Raw genomic sequence first — 23,206 nt, 5'->3', positions numbered from 1 at the left:
AATATGTGTTCGAGTCGAGCTCGAGCTCGTTTGTAGTTCGAGTGCTCGAGCTCGAGCTTGAAAATTATATATATAGTAAAAATTAAAAATATATGAATAAATAAATAAATATAATATTATATATTTTATAAAATAAATAAATAAATAAATATAATAAATAAATATATAAACATATATATATATATATATATTATATTTATATATATTTATTTATATTATATTTTTTTATATGTGGCTTATCGAGTAGCTCGATCACATAGTTTCAAAGCTCGACTCGAGGTAGATTGTATGCTCGAGCTCGAGCTCGGTCAAATCGAGCTCGAGTCGAGCTTTGACCGAGCTACTCACGAGCTGCTCACGAGTAGTTCGGCTCGTTTACACCACCCCTAAGGGGGAGTGTGGTTCGCGACCATGAAGGACAACCATTGATGATTTTTGGAAAATAATTAATAGAACACATTCTGTAGTAATTGCAGAACTTATGGCTATTGCGGAGGGGGTTCATCTCATGCAGGAAAAACAGATTCAAATTCATCAAATTATGTTGGATTTTCTTTTGGCTGTGCGAGCAATCACATGTTCGGAAGAGGACTTCAGCTATGTTGGATCATTTGCAACTGATATTCACAAACTCGTACAAAATCAACTTTCATTATCTTTGAGTCATGTCATGCGTACGGCGAACAGAGTGGCACATTCTTGAGCTTCTTTTGCTTTCTCTTTCTCATTGTTTGTATGGATGCCAGGAGATTTTTCTTATTGGTTAGTGAATCTTGTCATATTGGATATTGATACTTTATGAATAAATTGCAAGTTTGCCTAAAAAATAAAAATAAAAATTAGATGTTGACAAATAAAATGATTTAAATTGAAGTGTTTTTTTTTATTTAAAAAATGGTAAATATAGAGTTTATCATATAAGAAAAACAACGGTAGGGATAATCTTGTCCAATATAAAAGTTAAATACAAGGTCTTATTAACATTTTTTAGAGTGTAAATGACACTTTTTTTCCTTCAATTTTTTCATTGATTATGTCTTTAAAAACATGTAACAATTTTTTGAATCGAGATATAAATTACTTTTCCTATAATTTTTTTTAATCTATATGAAAAAACAGGCATACCACAGGAGAGAATATTTTTTTGAGTTGAGAAAAAATTTATTACAATTTAGCATCCAATTTTGTCCAAAGTTGAAATCTTGCTACCATACCACTATAATCCATTGGCAAAAATGACTTTAACTTACGACAATTCACAAGTGAATATAATCTTTCTTACTCTTCCCTTGATCCATTTTAGATTTGGTTCAATCCCATTCTCTCGTCCTTATGTTTTTTGCTTTCACCAAAAAAAATGACTCTTCATTCCCTCCAATCATCTATTCTTAATCCACAATCAAAAATAGGAAGAGTGAAAAAGATAAAATATCCTCCGACGCAAAAGGGAATTATCACCACCAACCATTGTCTCCAAGAAACTAGAACATTCACTGGTCAACCAAGCGTAAAATACTCTCCAACACCACCGTGTCCGGGCACCCTTTTTCTTTTTTTCTCCAATTTTCAACGCAACATGGATCGATCTTTTCTCGCTTTCGTTTATTTTTGAACCCTAGAGCTTGGCAAGTTATGTAAGAAATCCAAGAAAACGAGCAGACTGACCTTGTGATAAGGGTGTTTAAAAGTGGCTGTTGTCAAATCTTGGAAGTTCTTTTTGGGGGGATTATGTTCCAGATTAAGCACATTGACGGCGCCCCATCTACCCCGGGGAAGTTCAAAATGGAGAAGTCTGTATACAATAGGTTGAGAGTAAATTCTTGCCTAGCCAAGATCACTTTTTGGTCTTTTGTATTCCTCGGATTGGTATTAGTGTTCTTCTTTAAATCACCGTCCTCTTCACCTCCCGCACCCGTGGATGTTTCTAGGAGGTCCCTTAGAACCAGCTCTTATGGAGGTGCTGTCTGGGAGGAGAGGGTGAGAGCCTCTGCTAAAATAAGGTCAAGAAATGGGATTTGTGTTTTGGTCACAGGGGCTGCTGGTTTTGTAGGTTCTCATGTCTCCTCCGCCCTTAAACAGCGGGGAGATGGTGTTTTAGGACTCGATAGTTTCAATGATTATTATGATCCTTCACTTAAGAGGGCGAGGGAAGCGCTCTTGGAGCGCAATGGAGTGTACATTGTGGAGGGTGATATAAATGATGTTTCCCTATTGAAGAAGCTTTTCGAACTTGTGGCCTTCACGCATGTAATGCATTTGGCAGCACAGGCCGGTGTTCGGTATGCAATGGAGAATCCCAGCTCCTATGTGCATAGCAACATCGCCGGCCTTGTTAGCTTGCTTGAGGTTTGCAAGAGTGCCAATCCTCAGCCTGCAATCGTGTGGGCGTCGAGTAGTTCTGTCTATGGATTGAATACGAAAGTGCCCTTCTCGGAGAAGGATAGGACTGATCAGCCTGCTAGTCTCTATGCTGCAACTAAGAAGGCCGGTGAGGAGATTGCACATACTTATAACCATATATATGGGCTATCGCTCACCGGATTGAGGTTCTTTACTGTTTATGGACCTTGGGGTAGACCAGATATGGCATACTTCTTTTTCAGTAGGGATATTCTGAAGGGGAAGTCCATTCCCATCTTTGAGGCTGCTGACCATGGCACTGTGGCTAGGGACTTTACTTACATAGATGATATTGTGAAGGGTTGTCTGGCTGCATTGGATACTTCTGAGAAGAGTACTGGTAGCGGTGGCAAGAAAAAGGGGCCGGCTCAGTTACGGGTTTTCAATTTGGGGAACACATCCCCTGTGCCTGTTGCAGATCTTGTGAGCATTTTGGAGAGATTGCTCAAGGTGAAGGCAAAGAGGTTGGTAATGAAGTTACCAAGGAATGGGGATGTGCAATTTACACATGCTAACATAAGCTTGGCTCAGAGGGAGCTCGGCTATAAACCTACGACAAACCTTCAAACAGGGTTGAAGAAATTCACCCAATGGTACCTCAGTTACTATAGTAATGGAGATAAGAGTGCACAGTGATACTTTTTTTGTTCATTTGTGCCATAGGATCATCCTATCCTTGTTCAATTTGATTCTTCTATTTGTTTGTCAACATATCCAATATTTGTAGCCCGGCCAATCCATTTCGGCGGATCATGATGGTGTTCATCTGAGGAGGAAGTTCCTGACCCTGTGAGGAACTTTCTGCGATGAGTGGAGTTGGTTGGTTCATGTTCTACTATTCATTGAAGGATTAATCTCAAGGACCATAGTGGTGGTTTAATTTTTGTAGAATTCACGAGTGATGGTGCAATTTGTTAATGAATGGACGAGTATGGTAGGTGGAATTTGATGCAAATAAAACAGCACACTGAATTCTTGTATAATGATTGTTATGCAGAAAACTTGAATGACCATAGAATACATTCTTTGGATGGATACAACCAGTCTAGATTGTATTAGTTTCTCAATTTTTATTGGCAATTTCTTTGATCAATTAGTGTATTCTTCTAGTCGACTGTCTTGCACTAGCTCGTTTCAAGTGTTACTACTCGCTGTCGTCGCTAATAAGTAACTTGAAATCCATTTTCTGTAATTTTAAGTATTTAAAATTAAAATTATTAAAACTTACATATGGCAAGTCAATATTAATCGATTTAAACTGACAACTTAACACGATTATCACCTCCATACAATAATATACTGCATGATATCTTTGTAGTATTTAAGAATTTTCCATTCACAACTTTGTAAATCAATAAAGAAAATTTACAACATTGATCCATGTGCAGAGAGAACAAGTGTCAAAGCTTAAAAATAGTAATCTTTCACTAAATAAGTTCGCCTTTCAATTATTTGAAGTGGGGAAGAGGAGAGGCTCACTTATCTTGGAAGAGGAAAGACACTGTTCATTCCCATCTAAAAAGGTATAGGCTCTCTCTTCGGCCAAGATTCTATCTTCAAAAAGTATTTCATCGGCACCACACCGCCGAAGCCCTCGGTTAAAATCACTCGATTGTCGGATATGTAAAGCTTCATTCCCTCTATAAGAAAAGAAAATGAGAAACAATTATAAATAAAGCTCAAAAGCTGATTATTCGAATTAACCAGTTGTGGGTCATTAAATTTGTACCTTCCATAGCCTTTTTTACGTCAAGAAATATCAACATGTTAACATCACGTCTCATACCTGAAATTTGAATGGCAACAAACATTTAAATATCACTTTTTCCAAGCAAATAAACATTGAATCAATGTTATATTTGGATACAAACACATAGAGGTTGATAGATAGATCTATCTATGCTATATTGTATTCATAGGAGAGAGTTGTCTCAGAGCAAGAAAAAAACAATGACATTTTTCAACGCGCTATTATAATATGTAACATCAAATATAGTACCACTGATAACTTCGCCATCTGTTGGCAAGCCACAAGAGAAATGTACATGTAATCTCGTCATGCGCTTGAGGCCCTGCTCTAAGATTGACGCCAGGTTCCTCCTGTATGTCCCATGTACGCAAACTGCAGTTGATCACAAAGGGATAAATACTTAGATAAAGATGAAAGAAGCTATCTCCATCTCATTAAAGAAGGGAAAAAAGGGAAACCACAGATAGGATGTATAACCTGGGATTTCCTCGGGGGAAATTATGAGTTTTAACAAGCTTTCCGTTTCAACAGTCTGTAAGGGTATCAGAACAAGGAAACCATTATTTAAGAAAGCATGACAACGTCAACTGGGGCAGTGAAAACAAGACAAACTCTAAACTAGCAGATGAACTTAAATTGCGCCTGAATAGAATCGCTTGTTAAATGGTCGGAGAGAAAATAGTGACATATCTTGGGATCATGCAAGTTAGATTCGATCGAAAAGCAATTGACATGCACTTTCAGCTCAACACAAATCAAATCAAGAGTATTTCAAAACAATTACAGTTGTCATTATTACTCCACTCCCGAGTGACGGGTATGTTCAAGTGTTCAATCAAATACTCGAAAGGTTTGGGTGTCGATTGCGTGTTTTCAAGATAACCCGAAATAATGGACCATATACAAAATGCAATTCCAAAAAATTTCTAGCAGAATAGGTCTGATCCCTGCAGAGCCGCAACATTGCACCAAGGAAACTTCATTCCAACAATTAACAGTAGTTGGAGTAATAAATAGCATCCAGGATAACTACTTTAAAATAGTAATGCTCTTCTAGACACATAAAATGAAATGAAGCCCAGGTTGAAAACTTCGACGAGATATGTCACCTCTATTGTGTGACCTTGGTTTGCACGTATCAACAGCTCCCCACTTTCTTCCAACAGGCTAAACCGCTGCTTGTTGTCCCTCCTAACAGCCTATAAACATGTTAAAAGCAAAATCAATCATGCAAAAACGGTTCTACATGACACACTGATATACATTATGCCAATGCACTTAAATTATCATATACTGTCATAAGCACAAGAAAACCTTTGGAAGCCATCTCCTGTTTAAATAACTTGCAACCATTTGACAAAAAGGCCTATTCAAGAAATTATTTGCCATTTGTATAACACATTTCCTCATTCAAGAAAGGAACAACAAGACATCACATTGAGATGAAATGCTACAGAAAGGTAAAAACTTGCTCAAAACATTTTCAATGCAATAGGATCAAAGTGTTGGCTAACTACAAGATAAATGAATATAATCCATTCAATGATTCAATCTCAGTTAATAGGCATCTGAACTTAGCACATAAACAAGAATAAAGATTCAGACCTCTCTAACGTCTACAATATCATGTGATCGTAACGGAATATTGGCAAAAGTTTTCAGATTTAGCTTCAGCAAATCTTGGACTTTGACATATCCATCACTCCTCATATCTAATTTCAATTCTGAAGCCATATGCCGTAGTATACGTGTTCTGAAACATCAGCAACAAATAGTTAATGTTAGCAAATAATAAGCTGTATGATACCTCCAACCAATGCACATTCATGCACAAAACTTTGACTTCACTCTGGGCGCTGCTTTCAGAACCTCAAAATTATTGTCAACTGATCAAAACAACAAGCTTTAATACCTAAATAAACCTATGTCAACTCTGGAAAGTGACAGACAAATACTCATCTTCCAAGACATCATTTTTTACGTCACAAAAATTAGCACATAAAAAGACAGAGAAAAAAGGGAAATCAATCAATACGACAAGAATGATCCCATCCCTCTTTACTAACGTAAAATGGTCATCAAAACCTTCACCCAAACTCTTTTCTGAAATTTCAAACATCAATACAACACAACATCATGGAAATCAGAACTAATCAGAAGCGTTCCTTGGTTCCTCCTGATTCCTTCTCATAAAAAATCCACTCCTTTCCAACTAATTCCCCGATTCATTTTTATATAGCTCCTCTTTCTTTTGCATAAAAGAAGTCAAAAGAGAGTCATGAGCTAATCAAGAAACACAGAGATAAAGGAGTCTGTATATATAGCTGCATACAAGAGCCTGCCAAGAGCATCAATTTTGTCTTTTCCAGAGGAACCGCTGCCACCTCCAAATCTACCGCCGCGACCCCTCGAGCTTTCCGCAGTACCTTTGATCTCCGGCCCTCTTCTTCTTCCTCGACCTTCACCTCTGCCATGAATGACACAGACAATTAGTGATCAAACCAAACAGTTTGTGTTGTCAGGGGACGCAAAAAAAAAAAGAGAAGAAAAATATACGTTGATGCAGTGAAATAAGGGTTTCCGGCGGAGGGATTCTGACGGTTCTCCATGAAAGTCAATGGTGGGAATCTGGAACGCAACAGACAAGGATGAGGAGAAGCAACGAGGAGGGGACGAAAGCACAGAATCCGTAAGCCAATGCATGTCACTGAAGCCCACATCTACTTTTGTAGCTTAAAGATTATGCGACCGACATTTGGTACCATGTTTTTCTTTGTTTTACAAACACAACTGAATCCACCCACAACCAAAATTAGCAAAATCGCATGAATACAAATTGGTTGTCTTCTTGTTTAAAGCCCAAAGCCAAAATTATCTCAATTGATAGTCAAAGACAGGCCTTAAACCCATTTTTTAAAATCCAAAACGAAGGCAAACCAATTAAAACCGAATTGACAAATATTTTGGAGCAAAACAGAATCGATCGACCGATTAAAAGTTAAAACAAACCGAATTTTCTATTCAATTCGGCTCTCGATCAATTCTTTCGATTAAACCAATGTTTTCCTCACCTCGGTGGTAGCTTTGATATATATCTTAGTAAATTTTATCTTCTTTGGTAACTTTTTTTTGATGAAGAATATGATGTACTTTGGTTTTGGCCATACTACTGTCTACATACTAATGTATGCATTTTCTTATGTACAAGAGGTTATTTTAAAAAAATTTATTTACAGTTTGGATAAAACATATGAAGTAAAAAAATGTTTAAATAAATTCAATTTTTTTTTCACTATTTTTTGTAACCAAACACAAAAACTTTTAATTTTTTTTAATCCTCCTGAGTTCCTGACTTCTCCAACCAAACAAACTTGTTTTATTTAGCAAAGTTGTATACTACTACCGAAAGGGATTAAGAGTAAGTAGTTGAGGTCTACGCCAGTTCTTTTCTTTGCTCAATTCTCCAACCAAAAGAACTCTTGGAACTCCTAAATTTATAAAAGTAACGACCTGATTCATTTGAACCAGGGACGGATCCAAAATTAAAGTTAGGGTGAACTTAAATTTAATGTGATAAATTATATATTATTACAAGAAAATTATATATATATATATATAACAAAAAAATCATTACATTATACTATTAAAAAATAAAAAATTTATTTTTGAGCCCATATGTTTGTCTTTTTGTGATTTTGGTCAGCTATATTGTCATATTTTAATTTTAGTCTGTCAACCTTGTTTTTTGCAATTTTAATTCTTTTTCGACTTTACAATGACATGAAAATAATGCAGTGTTGTATGTATAGTGGTTACACCAGCATTCCTATAAAAAGAGACTAGAATTGCCAAAAATTTAAAACATTGAAATAAAAAAATAAAATTTGATAACATGAGATTGTGCGCTAAAATTAAGATGATGGACTTGGCTTAAGCAAGTAAAAATAATACATAGTTAATAACAAAAATTTGGAAAGGACTACAACCTAAGACTGTTCTTAGATGGATTCGTCCTTGTGAACCAATACAACCAGCACTAAGTTATATGTATTTTTCAGGGATAGACGTTTAATTAAGTAATTGATTTCTTGTTTTATTGGTTGTTCCTAATCTCATTGAAACTGAAATGATTCGGATCAAGTTGTTATTTTTAAACATAAAATATTAATATGAAACACGATAAAAGATGCTTAAAATATCGAATTTTTGAAAACACAACTCAGGAAATAATTGCATTAAAGAATATACAAGAAATTTTAAAAAAATTGTAAAGAGTAAACATAAGAAACATTTTAAATTTACTATTGTACATCCAGGAACATCAAAAATTTCGCGTCCTTGAAAAAATACTAATTTTGGGTAAGTTAAATCCTACCTATAATCACACTGCTTTGAGGTAGATCTAACGGTGGACATTTAACAATAAATGTGGATCCATTATTTTTTAATGGACCCCGCATGTATTGATAAATGAAAATCCTTAGATCTATCGTGGGGGTAATGCCTGTAAAGGTAGGTTGAAATAAACCCTAATTTTGGTACAATGCGACTTCAAGTATATCATGTCTCGGTATTTTGCACCCTTTGCCTGTTATTACAAGACTAAAAGTGCTTCCAGATTCGAACCAATAAAACCATTCCTTGGTCAGCTTTATAAGTTTTCAATGCGACCAAGAAAATAGAGACAGGAGAAATCCTTAGATACATCATCTTTATTTCTTTAATTCCGATACAATCTCTAAAATTCACACTACCAAGGTAAAAACACCAACTTTTGGTGTGATGGGCTCACCTGAAATTCTATAATTTCGGCGTAACGTTCCGCGCCACTGATATTTCGGTGATATGTTAGCAAGTACTGAAAGGCTATCTTGAAATGCCATCTGCTGTTTTAATAACAATAATTGTTTGCATCGGGAACCATCTCTTCAATGATCCAATGTTGAACTTGAGTTGGCTTATGCAAAATGTTTAACTCACCATACAATTTCGGCCACGCAGCAGATGAGATGAAAAATAGAAATAGCATGACTTGAAAATTGATTCAATCAAGAGACGGTAACCAGTCGAGAGTTTCACCAGCAAACATTGGAACAATGTCGCCCCATGCAAAAGAAAATAATTCAGGTACCTTCCACGGTGTCTTCATCAATTTAATCTTTGACATGTTTCTGGGAAGACCGTAGAAGTCTGGTCCATTGAAGCTTGTAAATGCTTCTAACTTGTCCAATGCATCAGCCTGCACCACAACTCACTCTATGATACTAGCTGAATCTAAATTCCATTACAAAATGTTTCTATCATTCTAGATCCTAGATGCAAGGGAGTTGTGATTTAGCCTTCTACTTATGGTACTTCAATTTTCTGTTCCATAACACTATTGTCTTGCCAAAAAATCTCCACGGCATTCAAATTCCCAAGTTGCAACTTGAATTTTATGAAACATTTTGCAAATGATGAGTGACTGGATAAACTTGATGTTAAAAATTGACTTGGACCTAACTCACCTCAAAAGCTAGCTCAAGAGGTAAGGGTTGTCCGCTCCGATTTGGGACAATATTTCAACACACCCACCACACGCCCAGGAATGAACATTGGAGCGTGGAGATATTAACGGGTGGCCTAACTATAGGCAGCCGAATTATGGGCGGTCCAACACACACGGAGGATCTGGGCTCTGATACCATGTTAGAAATTGACTTGGACCTAATTCACCTCAAAAACTAGCTCAAGAGCTGATAGTTGTCCTTGTCTATATTAAGGGCTCCAGGAACTCTATCCTACCGATGTTGGACAATATTATAAAATGGGGAAAAAAAGGTAACCGTGGAGAGTTAGCAATTACTGTTCACAAAAATCATATGTATGAGGTGTATAATCCTTTTAGAACAAAAACTGAAAGCAACACAAAAGTATACCTCTTCGAAAACTTTTGCATATACTGACAAGGCTACAGGAGCATTGTATATTCCAGCACATCCACACGAACACTCCTTTTTCCCTTTCTCATGTGGTGCGCTATCGGTCCCCAGAAAAAATCTTTTACTTCCACTGGTGACAGCCGATACAATTGCCTGTCCTACAAAAGGAACAAATTAGTAAGCACTTACAGTCGAGTTTAGAACAATGCAGCATCACAGAATGGAAGTAGCACTTAACATTACACACATATATACAATAGTCTAATTTCATAATGTACCAATATGTACACACTACTAGAATTCCTATATTTTGAAACTTCATCATGAACCATTATGAATCATATCCTAAAGGCCACTACAGCAAAATTTCAACTTCAATTGCAAAGATGTTAAATACTCTCGCTTTTTCAATTGCTGCTGTCAGGGGTTCAATCCATGTGGCCCCAAGGATGTGTTGTATCGAAGTTTTACTCATGGGAAGTTCAGAAAATAAGGAATGGATTGATTGGATCTTATTTACTTTCCTTTTAATAGTGCATGTCTTTGCAGATTTCTTGCTAGACAATGAATGCTTTCCCTTGTATTTATACAATTGCTGATGAAAGGAATAAAACATTCTGCTTTTCTCGAAAAATATTACTGAGATCATGAGGTTCTCTCAAAACGAGCCTCGAACACAAAAATAAGTCGACAAGGTAGAAGGTCCAATAAACAAATCTCAGATCTAAACGATCAACCAGTCCACCGCCCCATAAGGCCATAACCGATCCTCTACTAGTACTCATAACAGCTACCTTTCGTCAACAAAAGGGTTTAAAGTTTTAAAATGAAGTTTTCCAACAACTTCAAATTGGTGAATCCAAGGTCTTCTAAAATGGTTTTGATTATTGATAAAATTTATCTCCAAGTATCAAGAAACATTACAATCACAAGCCTTTGATTGTTTAAATGAGAGAATAAGTTTGTTCTTGTAATCAAATAACAAAATAAATCCATTCTTCCGTGGCAAGCAATTTATGGACTAACAAATTGAAAATGTTTTCCAGAATAGAAATGCCATTTTTCAGAAAAGTAAAAATGCTTTTTGAAGCTGTGAAAAACTGGCAAGCAAGAGCGGGTAAAGCAAACAACTGAAATTTCCACGCAAAACAAAATTGATATGTTTGGCCAAATCAGGTTGTTAACAGAAAAGAAAAAACTTACAAATCACAAAGTATAAATCTGATGATGCAGCCTAGACAGCAATAAGCACGCAACAAAGAGAAAAGTAATAAGATAACACAGGATATACTTATCATTCAAATCAAGGAGCATAAGCATTTTCAGTGTTCTAAATGGCGGTCGAGGCGGCCGACTACCAGCCTTGGCATTAGGCGGCCACTTCAGGCGTCCCCAAGCTGTCTGGCGGGCGAGGCGGGCAGCAAGGCAGGCGAGGGTGGCAGTGGCGGGCGCTTGGGCGGGTGAGGCGGCCAAGGCGGTCAACAAATTTTAAATTTCAGTCAAAGGTCAGAGTCAACTAAATTTAAAAACCTAGTCAAAGTCTACCAATTTTAACACCTTAGTTACTTGAAAACACTACCCACTTTTTTTTGTTTTCCACTTTTGCTTCAAGTCTTCTCACCATCAACCACTAGGCCCACTGCCCGCCCGCCGCCACCAGCAAGCCTTTAGGTTAGGTTTTGTATATTTAACATACTTTTACATAATTTAAGCCAAAGTCTAATGATATTGTTTGAAATTATGGGATGTTAGTATAATAAAGATGACTAATATATGTGATTACGTATAAAAAAATGCTAAAAAAATTCAACCGCCTAAGCACCGCCTAGTGCCTAGGGGGTAGGCGGTCACGGACCGCCCCGCCACCGCCTCCCGCCATTTACAACACTGAGCATTTTGAAATGAAAACCATTATGGAATGCACATACATAATGAACAAGAGGGACAAAAATGACAATGACTGTTCACCCATATATGGTTCAAAAACATACTGTGTATCTCTCTCTTCAGTACCGGAAGGCAGTAATTATGAGGCCGTAACCCTCCTTGAAAAAGGGAATTCCTGTTAAGAACAAGATGTTGTGGTGTGACAGTTGCTGCAACAAATCCTGAAAAATATTTCTGAAATTAGACCATAACCTGGAAGGAGACATCTTTTATTTTTGCCCAAAACTATCAATATGTTTTGAAGTTGCAAATGAACATGACTCACCTTCATCACAAGACTCAACAAATTTTGCAGCATCTAAAGTGGTTATATGCTCCATCACAACCTTCAATTTTGGAAGTTTTTGAATTAAGGGGCTAAGAACTGTGTCAATGAACACCTTTTCGCGATCAAACACATCAACATCAGGACTTGTTACCTCTCCATGCACCTGCAAATAGTATTTTATGGTATAAAAAGGTTGTTTGTTAGAGACTTATGTGACTTGGAGCAACATAATTCAGGGATTGTGAAATCAAAATTTCACAGCTTTTGGCGTAACGTATTTTTGGCCATCTGTATTGGGATTCAAGGATTTTACACGCATTTTCAGCGCCATTTTGGTTTAACTGGAATGCCACCTACGAATTTCACTGAATAAAGAGTACAATACAAGTTTTAGACTTCTTAGATAAACATTATCAAAGCATACAACAAGGAGATATGCCCTTTTCACAATTCATATGCCACAATTCATTTTTTTTTTATCATTAGTACAGGACTTTTCTCCCTACTTAGGTGTTGGCTTTCACTTTCCCAGAACTTCAGCCCAAGGTGAAACAGTAAGAGGTTTAGCGTGCTTAAAGTCTAGTCAAACATTATGAAACTCAACAATCTTAATGATAACAAACTATGGTAGTCATACGAAGTTGATGAAAGTGATTGTAAACAACTGCAAGTATAGTTTCCAAAGTTTTCTCATAAGAACTATTAAAAATACAGTATCAGTACTGGTGGTGGGTAGGGGTGTTCATGGTAGGTTAACCGCCCGAACATAACCAAAACCAAAACCAAAAATTCAGTTTAAACCAAAAAACCGAACCCATTAGTTCGGTTCAGTTTTCCATTTCTAGGTTTTTGGATTCTCAGTTTGGTTTTTTAGCTTGATTAACCGAACCAAACCAAAAACCGCTTTTATTTGTTGATTTTTAAAAAAACATTTTTAGTTTTTAAATATTTTTTTTTGCTATTTATTTTTATTAATAATTAATATAAATGAATAAAAAATTAAATACACAAAAATTCGGTTAATCCAAATAACCAAAATAATTTTGATTTTAAGCAAACTGAACCATTCAGTAAGGTTTAGATTTTTGGTTAACTGAATTTTCGGTTCGGTTGGTTTTAACCGACGGAACAGCCCTACTAAGGGGATAATATGGCTTCTAAAAGATAGCTGCTAAACCTATAACCTACGGAAAGAAAATGTGCATATTGATAGATCTCCAACAAATAAGAAAAAAAAAGTGACAACAGAATGCTGAACTAAATCCCATGACAATTTAATTATGAATATTGCAAAACACAATGTCTCACCAACAAAGGCATATTTTGACGAACCATTTCTTCAAGTACAGGCAAACATTTCCCAAACAGATCTGTCACACCATCTTGAGAATTTGTGGTAGCACCAGCAGGATACAACTTCACTGCAAATACTACACCACTCTCTCCTGCAATGGTAGCCACTTGTTATACATTGAGATAAAATACAACAAAATGAAGGAAATGAAATGTAATCATCAAGGTCCAAGCACATTATCACAAAACATGTCACAAACAGAAATTGTGACTGCGCAAAAACCTTTGGATTGATCGTTGAGTGTATAAAAACATAATGGTACACCAATGGGAACTAAATTTTCATAGGTTTCTTAAAGGTGGAGTTACCCATGATTGAAATTAACAAAAAGTTAAATCATTCTCTAATCGTTAACGTGGGATGACCTATCATTCAGTCTGGTAAACTTAGATCGAAATCTAAGGGTGCCAAATAACATAATTTAACCAAATGACAGTGTTTACATGTTAACTCTCTTTAACCATCTTTTATAACAAAGACTTGCAAATCAAAATTGTAAATAAGTAGCTGTAAAGATGGTTGGATCACTTTATTGTATAATAATCGTTTAAAAAATTATTATTATATTTTTGATAAGAAACAGTGATATATTAATATTGGAAGCTATTGTTACAAAAAGCAGGCAAGCGGTCTACCAAAGACAAAAGGGAAAACAAGAGCCCTGTCACATCAAGAACAAATAAACTCCAATCCCTCAAAATATCCAAGATCGACAAGTTTCTAAACTCTAAGCTCTTTCCTATCCAAGTAGACGTTCGAATATTGATCTTGGCCCAGCACTCATCAACCGACTCTTCACTATTTTCGAAAATTCTCCTATTACGTTCCAACTTGACCAACAAATACAATGAACTGCTACTGTCCACAACCCCCTCTTTCCCAAAAGAGGTCCAAGATTTGATGCGAGAAGATCTTGCGTGGATCTCGGTACTACCCACACTAATCCCGTTTCCCCCAAAAGCTCTGGCCCACAAAGAAGTCGTTTCAAAAATTATTTGTTTGTCCTTATTCGAACATGAGAAACATGAGGTGTTTTGTCACGTTTGTGCGTGAATGTGCTCTAAAAAGTATATCTATTGTCAAACTTACTAGCTAGTTTGATCTCATTTGGAACAGTTGTATCGGTCAGGTAAAGAGTCATCAGGGGAGTGAAGTCACAATTTGCTGGCAAAGCTTTCAAAATCGAATGGCGATACGCCACAGCTGCTGCTGTAGTGGTGATAGGTGGTTTCAAGTTTGGCATGATTATGGCCCTTCCGAAATGTCGTGAACTGCGTGCATAATAATGTTAAGAAAAAGTTGAATAGCTAATCAGAAACAAGAAATGGACTCAGAAACAAATAGGAGGACAAAACATAGAAGTTGAAAATAAAAACATACAATAAAAAAAATAGGTAAGAGAAAAATAAAGTGAAAATAATAAAAATATAGTCGACGAAGTTGATTTCACCTGTGAGAGACAACTGCTTCAAGAAGTTCACCATCCCGAAGATGAAGATGCCAATCATCAGGACGTGTAACTGAGAGCTCCAATTTTGTCATAGATGCTTTCAGATGGGTTTGTCCTCTAATGCTCACAGTTGGTACGGATGATAACTGCGAGTGAGCAAAATATTGTTCATAATCTAATATCAATAAGAAAGCAACGGAACAAGTTGAAGCTCAAGAGAGCTTCCAGTGATAGAAATTTTATCAGGTTTCATATGATCCTAAAAGGCCATAAAAAATATTTTATCAACAGTTCAAAATCATGAAATTTGTCTGTGCAAGAGTATAAAATAACGCGACAGGCGTCCCTCAAGGAACCAGTCGATCTCTAACCAAATGGATACAAACATACAGCTTACATGAATCACAGAAATTAAGGCCTACCACATACAGTTCCAGGAAAAAGTGATGTCCTCAGCATTCCAAGTACAAATGTTTTCGCGGCGGGCGGATGCTGGCAGCAGCAATAGTCGGCCGGAGAGAAATTTCGAGAGAGATGGGGGGACCGGGATGGTTCCCAAATCTGAGTTTTGAGGAGAATCGGGTCTGCACTCTGCTATTGTGTTTTGTTTTTTATATTGGGTGGTGTTTACGGTTTTATACATGCTGTTCACATGCCGTTCATTGGATAGTACCCCTGCGGGTGACGTGCAATATTATGATTGGTCAAAATTAATGGGTACTAATTTTAACTAATCATAAACCGCCACGTCATCCGCAATGCACTACCATGCGGGTAGCATCGACTCAACCCATAGGACAGGCCAACGTGGTTCTTTATAATTGACCCAAAATCAGTGGTCCCACACGCTTTTATGTGGGACCAACTGATTTGGGTCAATCAGAACCCTACATGCTACTCATGGGATAGTACTCATAGGGGTAGTACTCTATGAATAGTATCGAAGCTTCTGATGTTTACATTGACCTCTCCCAATTGTGGGAGATTGGTGTCAGTTAGGTTAACAAACCTTGGCGTTTGCTATTGCGTTGGAAACATGAATGTTTATCGGTCGGTTCGATTTTATTTTGTTCAAATATGGTTTGGTTTTCGGTATATGAAAAATGTAATCCGAAGTCAAACCATTTTAATTCAATTCGATTCGGTTTTGTATTATAATGGACCGATTTATATGGTTCGCTTTGGTCGATTTGATCGATAATACATGACACAATAAAATGTAGAGGTGTTCATCGGCCTGTTCGATTTTATTTTTGGTTTTTTTTTTGTTTTTTTATCGGTTTTAGATTTAGAAATATATAATTCGTATCTACCATTTTTCTTTGATTCGGTTCGATTTTCTACCAAAACGGTTCGATTATTTCGGTCGGTTATTTCGATACGATTATTAAAATTAATAATATAAATATATTGTAAAAGATAGGGTTATTTACATTTCAAAAAGTGTTAATAATAGTCCACACTACTTAATTAATTTATTAATAAACAATCTTGTTTTTGTAACTGTTGCAGTATGTTTCTATCAGATTGAATAAGAACATAGAAGGGATCGGATCGAAGAGTACAGATCAGATGAAAGAGCCCGTGTCCTGATTTAATATTTAATGATCAAACAACCAGGATTAATTAATGTAAACAGCGAAAACGAGTTAAAAATTTGCGTTTGGGCCTACAGAAATTTCGGCATGACCTATTCGTAAATAGGACATCCCAAAAACCTGTACAACATAACCAGCAATATATACTCGAAAATAGAGTCACAACTCCAATTTACAAACCTATAGCCGCACTGGTCAGGACTAAACACATGCAGAGCCGGCAAGGCTCGATCACACAAATAACAATTCAAAACAAGGTCCAAAACTATTTATACAGATACACAGGGCATCATCCCGACAAATATAAAACTCGCTAAACTGATATATATACATATATCTGGGAACTCGACTCCACACTCGCCTCACTGGGTACCACTAGATGACGCTCCACCAGATGCATCAAATCCCCCTGGATAACCTGCTATAGAATCACAAACAACCACAGCATAAAAAGAAAACAGGGGTCGGACCCCAGTACGACGAACTATAAAAATTACGACAAATATAACTGACATGAATAAAATCAAGTACAATGCAATGAAATGCAATGTAATGCGTGACAGGTATCAATGAAATAAGGGATACCAAAAGGAGTCCAAATAATCGTATCACAATAAACTCAGTGGCCACCCGTGCCAGGAACGCAGCAGACCTCGAATCATCACTGCTAATCCATACACGTAGCATCGGAGGGTGACAGGAGCGACCCGTCCAGCCTCATGCTATCATCAGGAGTGTTGTACGTAGCATCGGAGGGCAACAGGAGCTACCTGTCCGTGCCTCATGCTATCTCAGGAGTGCACTAAAACAATGTCACTCGCTCCATGATGACTCAATACATCTCAAGAGATCAATATCAATAGCAATCAAAGGAGTCAAGGCTCAACGTGCTATGTAAACTTGTAAATGAGTGAATGAAATCATATAATCCACGTAAGCACATAAAACACATTATCACTCATTACAAAATACTTAATATCATTACATGCCATTATAGGCGTCGTAATATAAACAGCTCATACGTACCTCAACCGACACTTAATTACCACAGAAATATCTCAAGTATTTCTCGGATATTCCAATCCCAAATTTTCAGAATCTGTAATTCCAGAAAAATTGCTCATAAATCCTAAAATTCATATTTCATATTAAAACATCCTATCAATGACCAAATATCGAATATACGACTCTAAAAGTCAAAATACCCCAAGTAGAACAATCTGAATTTTCCGAAATTCCTACAAATTTCGAAAATTCGCATTTATATGTTCTAGAGCATCTAAACACTCAATTAATGAATAATCAACACTTAAATTCGAAAATCCCCAATATAAAAAAATCTGGAAATTCGAAATAAATCCCAAATAAATTCTGAAAAATATCGAATACCTTCAATCGACTTCGATATAATACCTACAACCAATAATAAATCAAATATCAATTATCGGATGTCAATTGAATCGAAATACCCAAAATTCGAAACTCTAAATTCAAAATTATACCTCAAAGCTTGGAATTAAAGGGTTAAACAACTAACACAACCTACCCCTAAACTCAGGCGACGATCGGCGGCGGCGAACGGCAGCGGCTGGTGCGACGGGTTTTCGGAAATTTCAATAAAAATATGAAATATGGGTACCGAAAGATAGCTCTCGTCGCGAGGATTCCGGAACTATATTTACTTTCGAAAATCGATAACCGACGGAAAAGTTACGGCAATTTGAAGCGATAGGAAAATTTTGGAAAAGAAAAGAACAAGGAAGACGATGATGAATACCGAGGAGAGAGAAATAGAATATATATCCGTATATAGTAATTAGATATGTATTGGTTTAATGTGTGTCTTATTTTATTCATTCAGGGTTAAAACTTGACCCGGTTTGAGTTATTTCAACTCTTGTGTGATTTATAAATCAAATATGCAATTTAATATCGTCTATAAACCGATATTTATAAATACATATTTTTAACACACAAATTAATTAATAGAGTAAAATCGGGTCCTTACATTTCTCCCCCTCTAAAAAGAAGATTTCGTCCTCGAAATTAAACACACATCAAACTTATATACAAAGTGGTTAAACATCTACCACTGATAGTGCATAGGAAAATTAGAGTACATGGCATAATTCATGACATTGTCAAACAAATGAGGCCATTCTTGACGCATTCGAGACTCCAATTCTCATGTAGCTTCTTCTCTCCCATGTCTATTCCATTCCACCATAACCAAAGGAATCGTCTTGTTCCTCAGTTGCTTTTCTTTACGATCAAGAATCTGCACTGGATATTCAACATAGCTAAGGGAACTATCCAACTCCACATCAACAGCCCTCAAGATATGAGAAGGATCTGGTTCATACTTTCGCAGCATAGATACGTGAAATACATCATGTATCGCAGACAAACTCTGCGGCAAGTTCAAACGATACGCTAAAATACCAATCTTCTCAACAATCTCGTATGGACCGATATAACGAGGAGCTAATTTCCCTTTACGCCCAAATCTCATAGTACCACGAAATGGTGATACTTTCAAGAAAACAAAATCGCCAACCTGAAATTCTAAAGGTCTACGTCTATTATTAGCATAGCTGGCTTGACGATCCTGGGCTGCTTTCATTCTTTTCCTGATCAGGTCAACTTTTTCTTTCATCTCTTGAATAAACTCTGGTCCTGACAATTGTCGTTCTCCTACTTCTTCCCAACATATCGAAGATCTACATTTTCTGCCATACAAGGCTTCAAATGGTGCCATCCCGATAGATACTTGGTAACTGTTATTGTAAGAGAATTCCACCAAAGCTAAAGATTCTTGCCAACCACCACTAAAATCCATCACAACAGCTCGTAATAAATCTTCAAGTGTCTGAATAGTCCTTTCAGATTGACCATCTGTCTGTGGATGATAGGCAGTACTCATGGCCAATTTAGAACCCAAAGCTGATTGCAAACTAGACCAAAACTTAGAAGTAAATCTGGGATCACGGTATGATACTATAGTAACTGGCACACCATGCAATCGCACTATCTGATCAATGTACATTTTTTCCATTTTCGTATATGTCCACGTACGATCATATGGAATAAAATGGGCAGATTTAGACAATCTATCCACAATAACCCAAATGGCATCACAACCACGATTAGATCGAGGTAGGTGTGTCATGAAATCCATAGTAATGTGTTCCCAATTCCACTGTGGTACTTCAAGACTAAGTAACATACCACCTGGTCTCATTCTTTCAGCCTTAACTTGTTGACACGTCAAACACTTAGCCACAAAATCAGAAATATCATTCTTCATACCTTCCCACCAGTAATGGGCTTTCAAGATATGATACATCTTTCTAATTCCAGGATGTACACTATGTCGACTACAATGAGCTTCTCGTAGTATATCGTCTTTCAAATCTATCAAATTCGGAACCACAAGTCTACCATTATAACGCAAACATCCATCAGAAGCAACAAGAAATTTCCCTGACTGACCAGCTGGAGTTAATTCTTTCAAGTGATGAATATATGGATCAGTCTTTTGTGCTGCTTTGATTTTTGAAATTATTCGTGGTTCAACTTGAATAGATGAAACTATGAAATGATTACCTTTAGCTCGATAAGTCCATCCTGAAGTTCTCAAATGCTCATGAACTTTAGAAATAGTTAAAGATGCCAACATCTTAGTATGAACTTTTCTGCTCAAAGCATCTGCAACTTGATTCACGTTTCCTGGCTGGTATTGAATATCACAGTCAAAATCCTTAAGCAGTTCCAACCATCGACGTTGTCTCATATTCAAATCAGACTGTGTGAATAAATATTTCAGACTCTTATGATCAGAATAAATCACAAACTTCTCACCGTACAGATAATGACGCCATATTTTCAATGCATGCACAATGGCAGCCAATTCTAAATCATGAACTGGATAACGAGTCTCATGTGGTTTCAATTGACGAGATGCATACGCAATCACGCGTTCATTTTGCATCAAAACACAATCCAGTCCATTCAAAGAAGCATCTGTACAGACAACAAATCCACCTGAGCCTGAAGGTAATGCTAGTACTGGAGCCGTAGTCAATTTCTCTTTCAAAGTCTGAAAACTAGCTTCACATTCCTCAGTCCACACAAAACGTCGATCTTTTTGCGTTAATATAGTCATAGGCCTAGCTATTTCAGAAAATACCTTGATGAAACGCCTATAATATCCAGCCAAACCCAAAAAACTACGAATCTCAGAGACATTGGTTGGTCTGGACCAATTAAGAACAACTTCAATTTTACTAGGATCGACAGATACTCCTTGTGCTGATATCACATGTCCTAGAAATAATACTCTGTCCAGCCAAAATTCACACTTCGAAAACTTAGCATATAATTGTGATGTTCTGAGTTTCTGAAGTACTAATGTCAAATGTTCTTTATGCTCCTTTCTTGACTTAGAATAAATCAAAATGTCATCAATGAAAACGATAAAAAATCGATCTATGAATTCCCGAAACACACGATTCATTAAATCCATAAAAACCGCTGGAGCATTAGTCAACCCGAAAGGCACAACTAAGAATTCATAATGTCCGTAACGCGTTCGAAATGCTGTCTTGGAAACATCTTCCTCTCGAACTCGAAGTTGATGATATCCGGAACGAAGATCAATTTTAGAATATACAGATGTACCCTGCAACTGATCAAACAAGTCATCAATTCGTGGTAAAGGATACTTATTCTTCACAGTAGCCTGATTCAATTGCCGATAATCGATGCACATTCTCATCGTTCCGTCTTTCTTCTTCACAAACAAGACTGGAGCACCCAAAGGTGATACACTTGGTCTAATATAACCTTTTTCCAGCAAATCTTGCAATTGCGTCTTGAGTTCTTTCAATTCTGCTGGAGCTAATCGATATGGGGCTCGAAAAATAGGACTTGTCCCTGGCATTAATTCAATGCTAAGATCTATTTCCCTTTGAGGCGGAAAACCCGGAATCTCATCAGGAAATACATCAAGAAAATCCTTAACGACAGGAATATCTGAAACTTTCAATTTCTCTTCCTTCGTCGCATCTAGAGCATAAATCATAAATCCTTCATTTCCTATCGACAATAATCTAAACATTTCCATTGCCGATACTAATGGAATGCGAGATTGTGAATCACTACCATAAAAATTCCACTTATTGCCATAATACGGTCTAAATCTCACAATGCCATGAAAACAATCAACAGTAGCTCTATAATTCATCAGTGTATCCATACCCAAGATACAGTCAAAATCAGACATAGCTAGTTTGATTAGATTGGTTATCATTATCTTATCCTCAAATCTAATCACACAATTCAAAACTATCTCATTAGACATCAAGAAAACACCAGCAGGAGTAGCAACAGACACAGTATCCAATAACGGGGTAAAAGCAATCTCATGCTCATCAGCAAATGTAACAGATAAAAATGAATGAGATGCTCCTGTGTCTATCAAGATACGTGCAGGATACTCAAAAATATAACAAATACCTGCAATAACTCCCCCAGGTGCATCTTGTGCCTGATCCTGAGTCATAGCATGGACTTGAGCCTGCTGTGGACCTGGGAAACGCTGCTGACTCTGAGGAGATGGATACCTAGGCTGCTGAGTGGACTGTACTGGAATATAAGACTGTGTAGAAGCAAACTGTGGTACAGGAGCATATGGTCTGAATGATGGTCGTCCAGGAAACTGGCCAAACTGTTGTGGCTGAAATTGCTGTCTTCCAGCATTTGGACATACTCGAGACGAATGTCCAGCCTGCCCACAAGTATAACAAGTTCCTGGAAATCCTGTACAATGTGCACTCAAATGCTTACCACCACATCTGTCACAGTATACCCTACCAGACGATCCAACTGAACTTTCTGCACGACTACCACTGGAACTCGATGAACTAGACTACTGTTTCTTTTTAAATGGTTTCCCCTTAGCTTTAAACCAAGGCCTTTTCGCTTGCTGAGAAGATTGAATAGGCTGATATGAAGGTAAACCCATTGGTGTCTGTGAACTGGTTCCAGCTCCTTGAGGAACAGATGCTGGGATTGATTGTGGTTCACCCCTGAGTAGACTGGCTTCAATCTTCTTTGCCTTTTCTACTGCTTTCATATAAGTTGATGGAGTTACAGTAGTCACCAGCGTGTGGATAGTTCGTGTAAGCCCCTTCAGAAAATGTGAAAGCTTTGACCGATCATTCTTTGCAACATGTGGGACATAAGACAAAAAAGCAGAAAATTGAGAAGCATATTCAGCAACAGATTTATTGCCTTGCACCAACAGATTAAATTCATCTTCTTTAGCAGAATAATAAGATGGTGGTGCATATTCTTGTGCAAACTGCTTACAAAATACTTCCCATGTGATCTTTTCACCAGAATCAGAAAGTGTTTCTGCTGTCGTTTCCCACCACAGTTGCGCTCGGTCTTTCAGCTGAAAAGGAACTAACTTCAGTCGAATGTCATCAGGATATTCTAGTCCATTAAACATATTG

General features: G+C 37.0%; 3 protein-coding genes across 5 annotated transcripts; 1 reads left to right on the top strand and 2 right to left on the bottom strand.

Annotated features, from left to right (window-relative positions):
• The first annotated feature begins 1,283 nt into the window (after window positions 1–1,283).
• On the top strand, window positions 1,284–3,487 carry LOC140881014 (UDP-glucuronate 4-epimerase 3-like). Its single transcript, XM_073285962.1, has one exon. The coding sequence runs from the start codon at window positions 1,729–1,731 to the stop codon at window positions 3,034–3,036; it is 1,308 nt and encodes a 435-aa protein (XP_073142063.1). The 5' UTR covers window positions 1,284–1,728; the 3' UTR covers window positions 3,037–3,487.
• Window positions 3,488–3,709: 222 nt separating this feature from the next.
• On the bottom strand, window positions 3,710–7,222 carry LOC140882821 (uncharacterized). The gene is made up of 8 exons (XM_073289030.1): window positions 6,707–7,222; window positions 6,483–6,617; window positions 5,756–5,903; window positions 5,260–5,349; window positions 4,628–4,682; window positions 4,400–4,522; window positions 4,130–4,186; window positions 3,710–4,040 (listed from the first exon to the last, which is right to left on the bottom strand). The coding sequence occupies exons 1-8, from the start codon at window positions 6,868–6,870 to the stop codon at window positions 3,916–3,918; spliced, it is 897 nt and encodes a 298-aa protein (XP_073145131.1). The 5' UTR covers window positions 6,871–7,222; the 3' UTR covers window positions 3,710–3,915.
• Window positions 7,223–8,415: 1,193 nt separating this feature from the next.
• Window positions 8,416–15,697, bottom strand: LOC140883418 (dihydroorotase, mitochondrial). Of its 3 annotated transcripts, none has more exons than XM_073289864.1 (8): window positions 15,488–15,697; window positions 15,091–15,236; window positions 14,730–14,911; window positions 13,595–13,731; window positions 12,284–12,449; window positions 12,063–12,179; window positions 10,069–10,229; window positions 8,416–9,389 (listed from the first exon to the last, which is right to left on the bottom strand). In XM_073289864.1, exons 2-8 carry the CDS (start codon window positions 15,180–15,182, stop codon window positions 9,195–9,197), a joined length of 1,050 nt encoding a protein of 349 aa, XP_073145965.1. In that variant the 5' UTR covers window positions 15,183–15,236; window positions 15,488–15,697; the 3' UTR covers window positions 8,416–9,194. The 3 variants fall into 3 exon arrangements, with proteins under 3 accessions (XP_073145965.1, XP_073145966.1, XP_073145964.1); XM_073289865.1 differs by having other exon boundaries at window positions 15,513–15,697; XM_073289863.1 differs by having other exon boundaries at window positions 15,520–15,697.
• Window positions 15,698–23,206: the final 7,509 nt, after the last annotated feature.

Source organism: Henckelia pumila, chromosome 2 (assembly GCF_033568475.1).
Source record: "Henckelia pumila isolate YLH828 chromosome 2, ASM3356847v2, whole genome shotgun sequence".
NCBI classification, from domain to species: Eukaryota; Viridiplantae; Streptophyta; class Magnoliopsida; order Lamiales; family Gesneriaceae; genus Henckelia; species Henckelia pumila.
This window is presented reverse-complemented; position numbering and strand designations above follow the sequence as displayed.

Coding starts and splice junctions, on each gene's coding strand:
- LOC140883418 (XM_073289863.1), bottom strand. CDS start 15,549: ATGCTGAGGACATCACTTTTTCCTGGAACT. Junction 14,912..15,090: donor GAAGCAGTTGTCTCTCACAG/GTGAAATCAACT, acceptor TTATGCACGCAG/TTCACGACATTTCGGAAGGG. Junction 12,450..13,594: donor GTCAAAATATGCCTTTGTTG/GTGAGACATTGT, acceptor TACTATTTGCAG/GTGCATGGAGAGGTAACAAG.
- LOC140882821 (XM_073289030.1), bottom strand. CDS start 6,870: ATGTGGGCTTCAGTGACATGCATTGGCTTACGGATTCTGTGCTTTCGT. Junction 5,904..6,482: donor GATGCTCTTGGCAGGCTCTT/GTATGCAGCTAT, acceptor CTGATGTTTCAG/AACACGTATACTACGGCATA. Junction 4,187..4,399: donor AGATGGCGAAGTTATCAGTG/GTACTATATTTG, acceptor TTCAAATTTCAG/GTATGAGACGTGATGTTAAC.
- LOC140881014 (XM_073285962.1), top strand. CDS start 1,729: ATGTTCCAGATTAAGCACATTGACGGCGCCCCATCTACCCCGGGGAAG.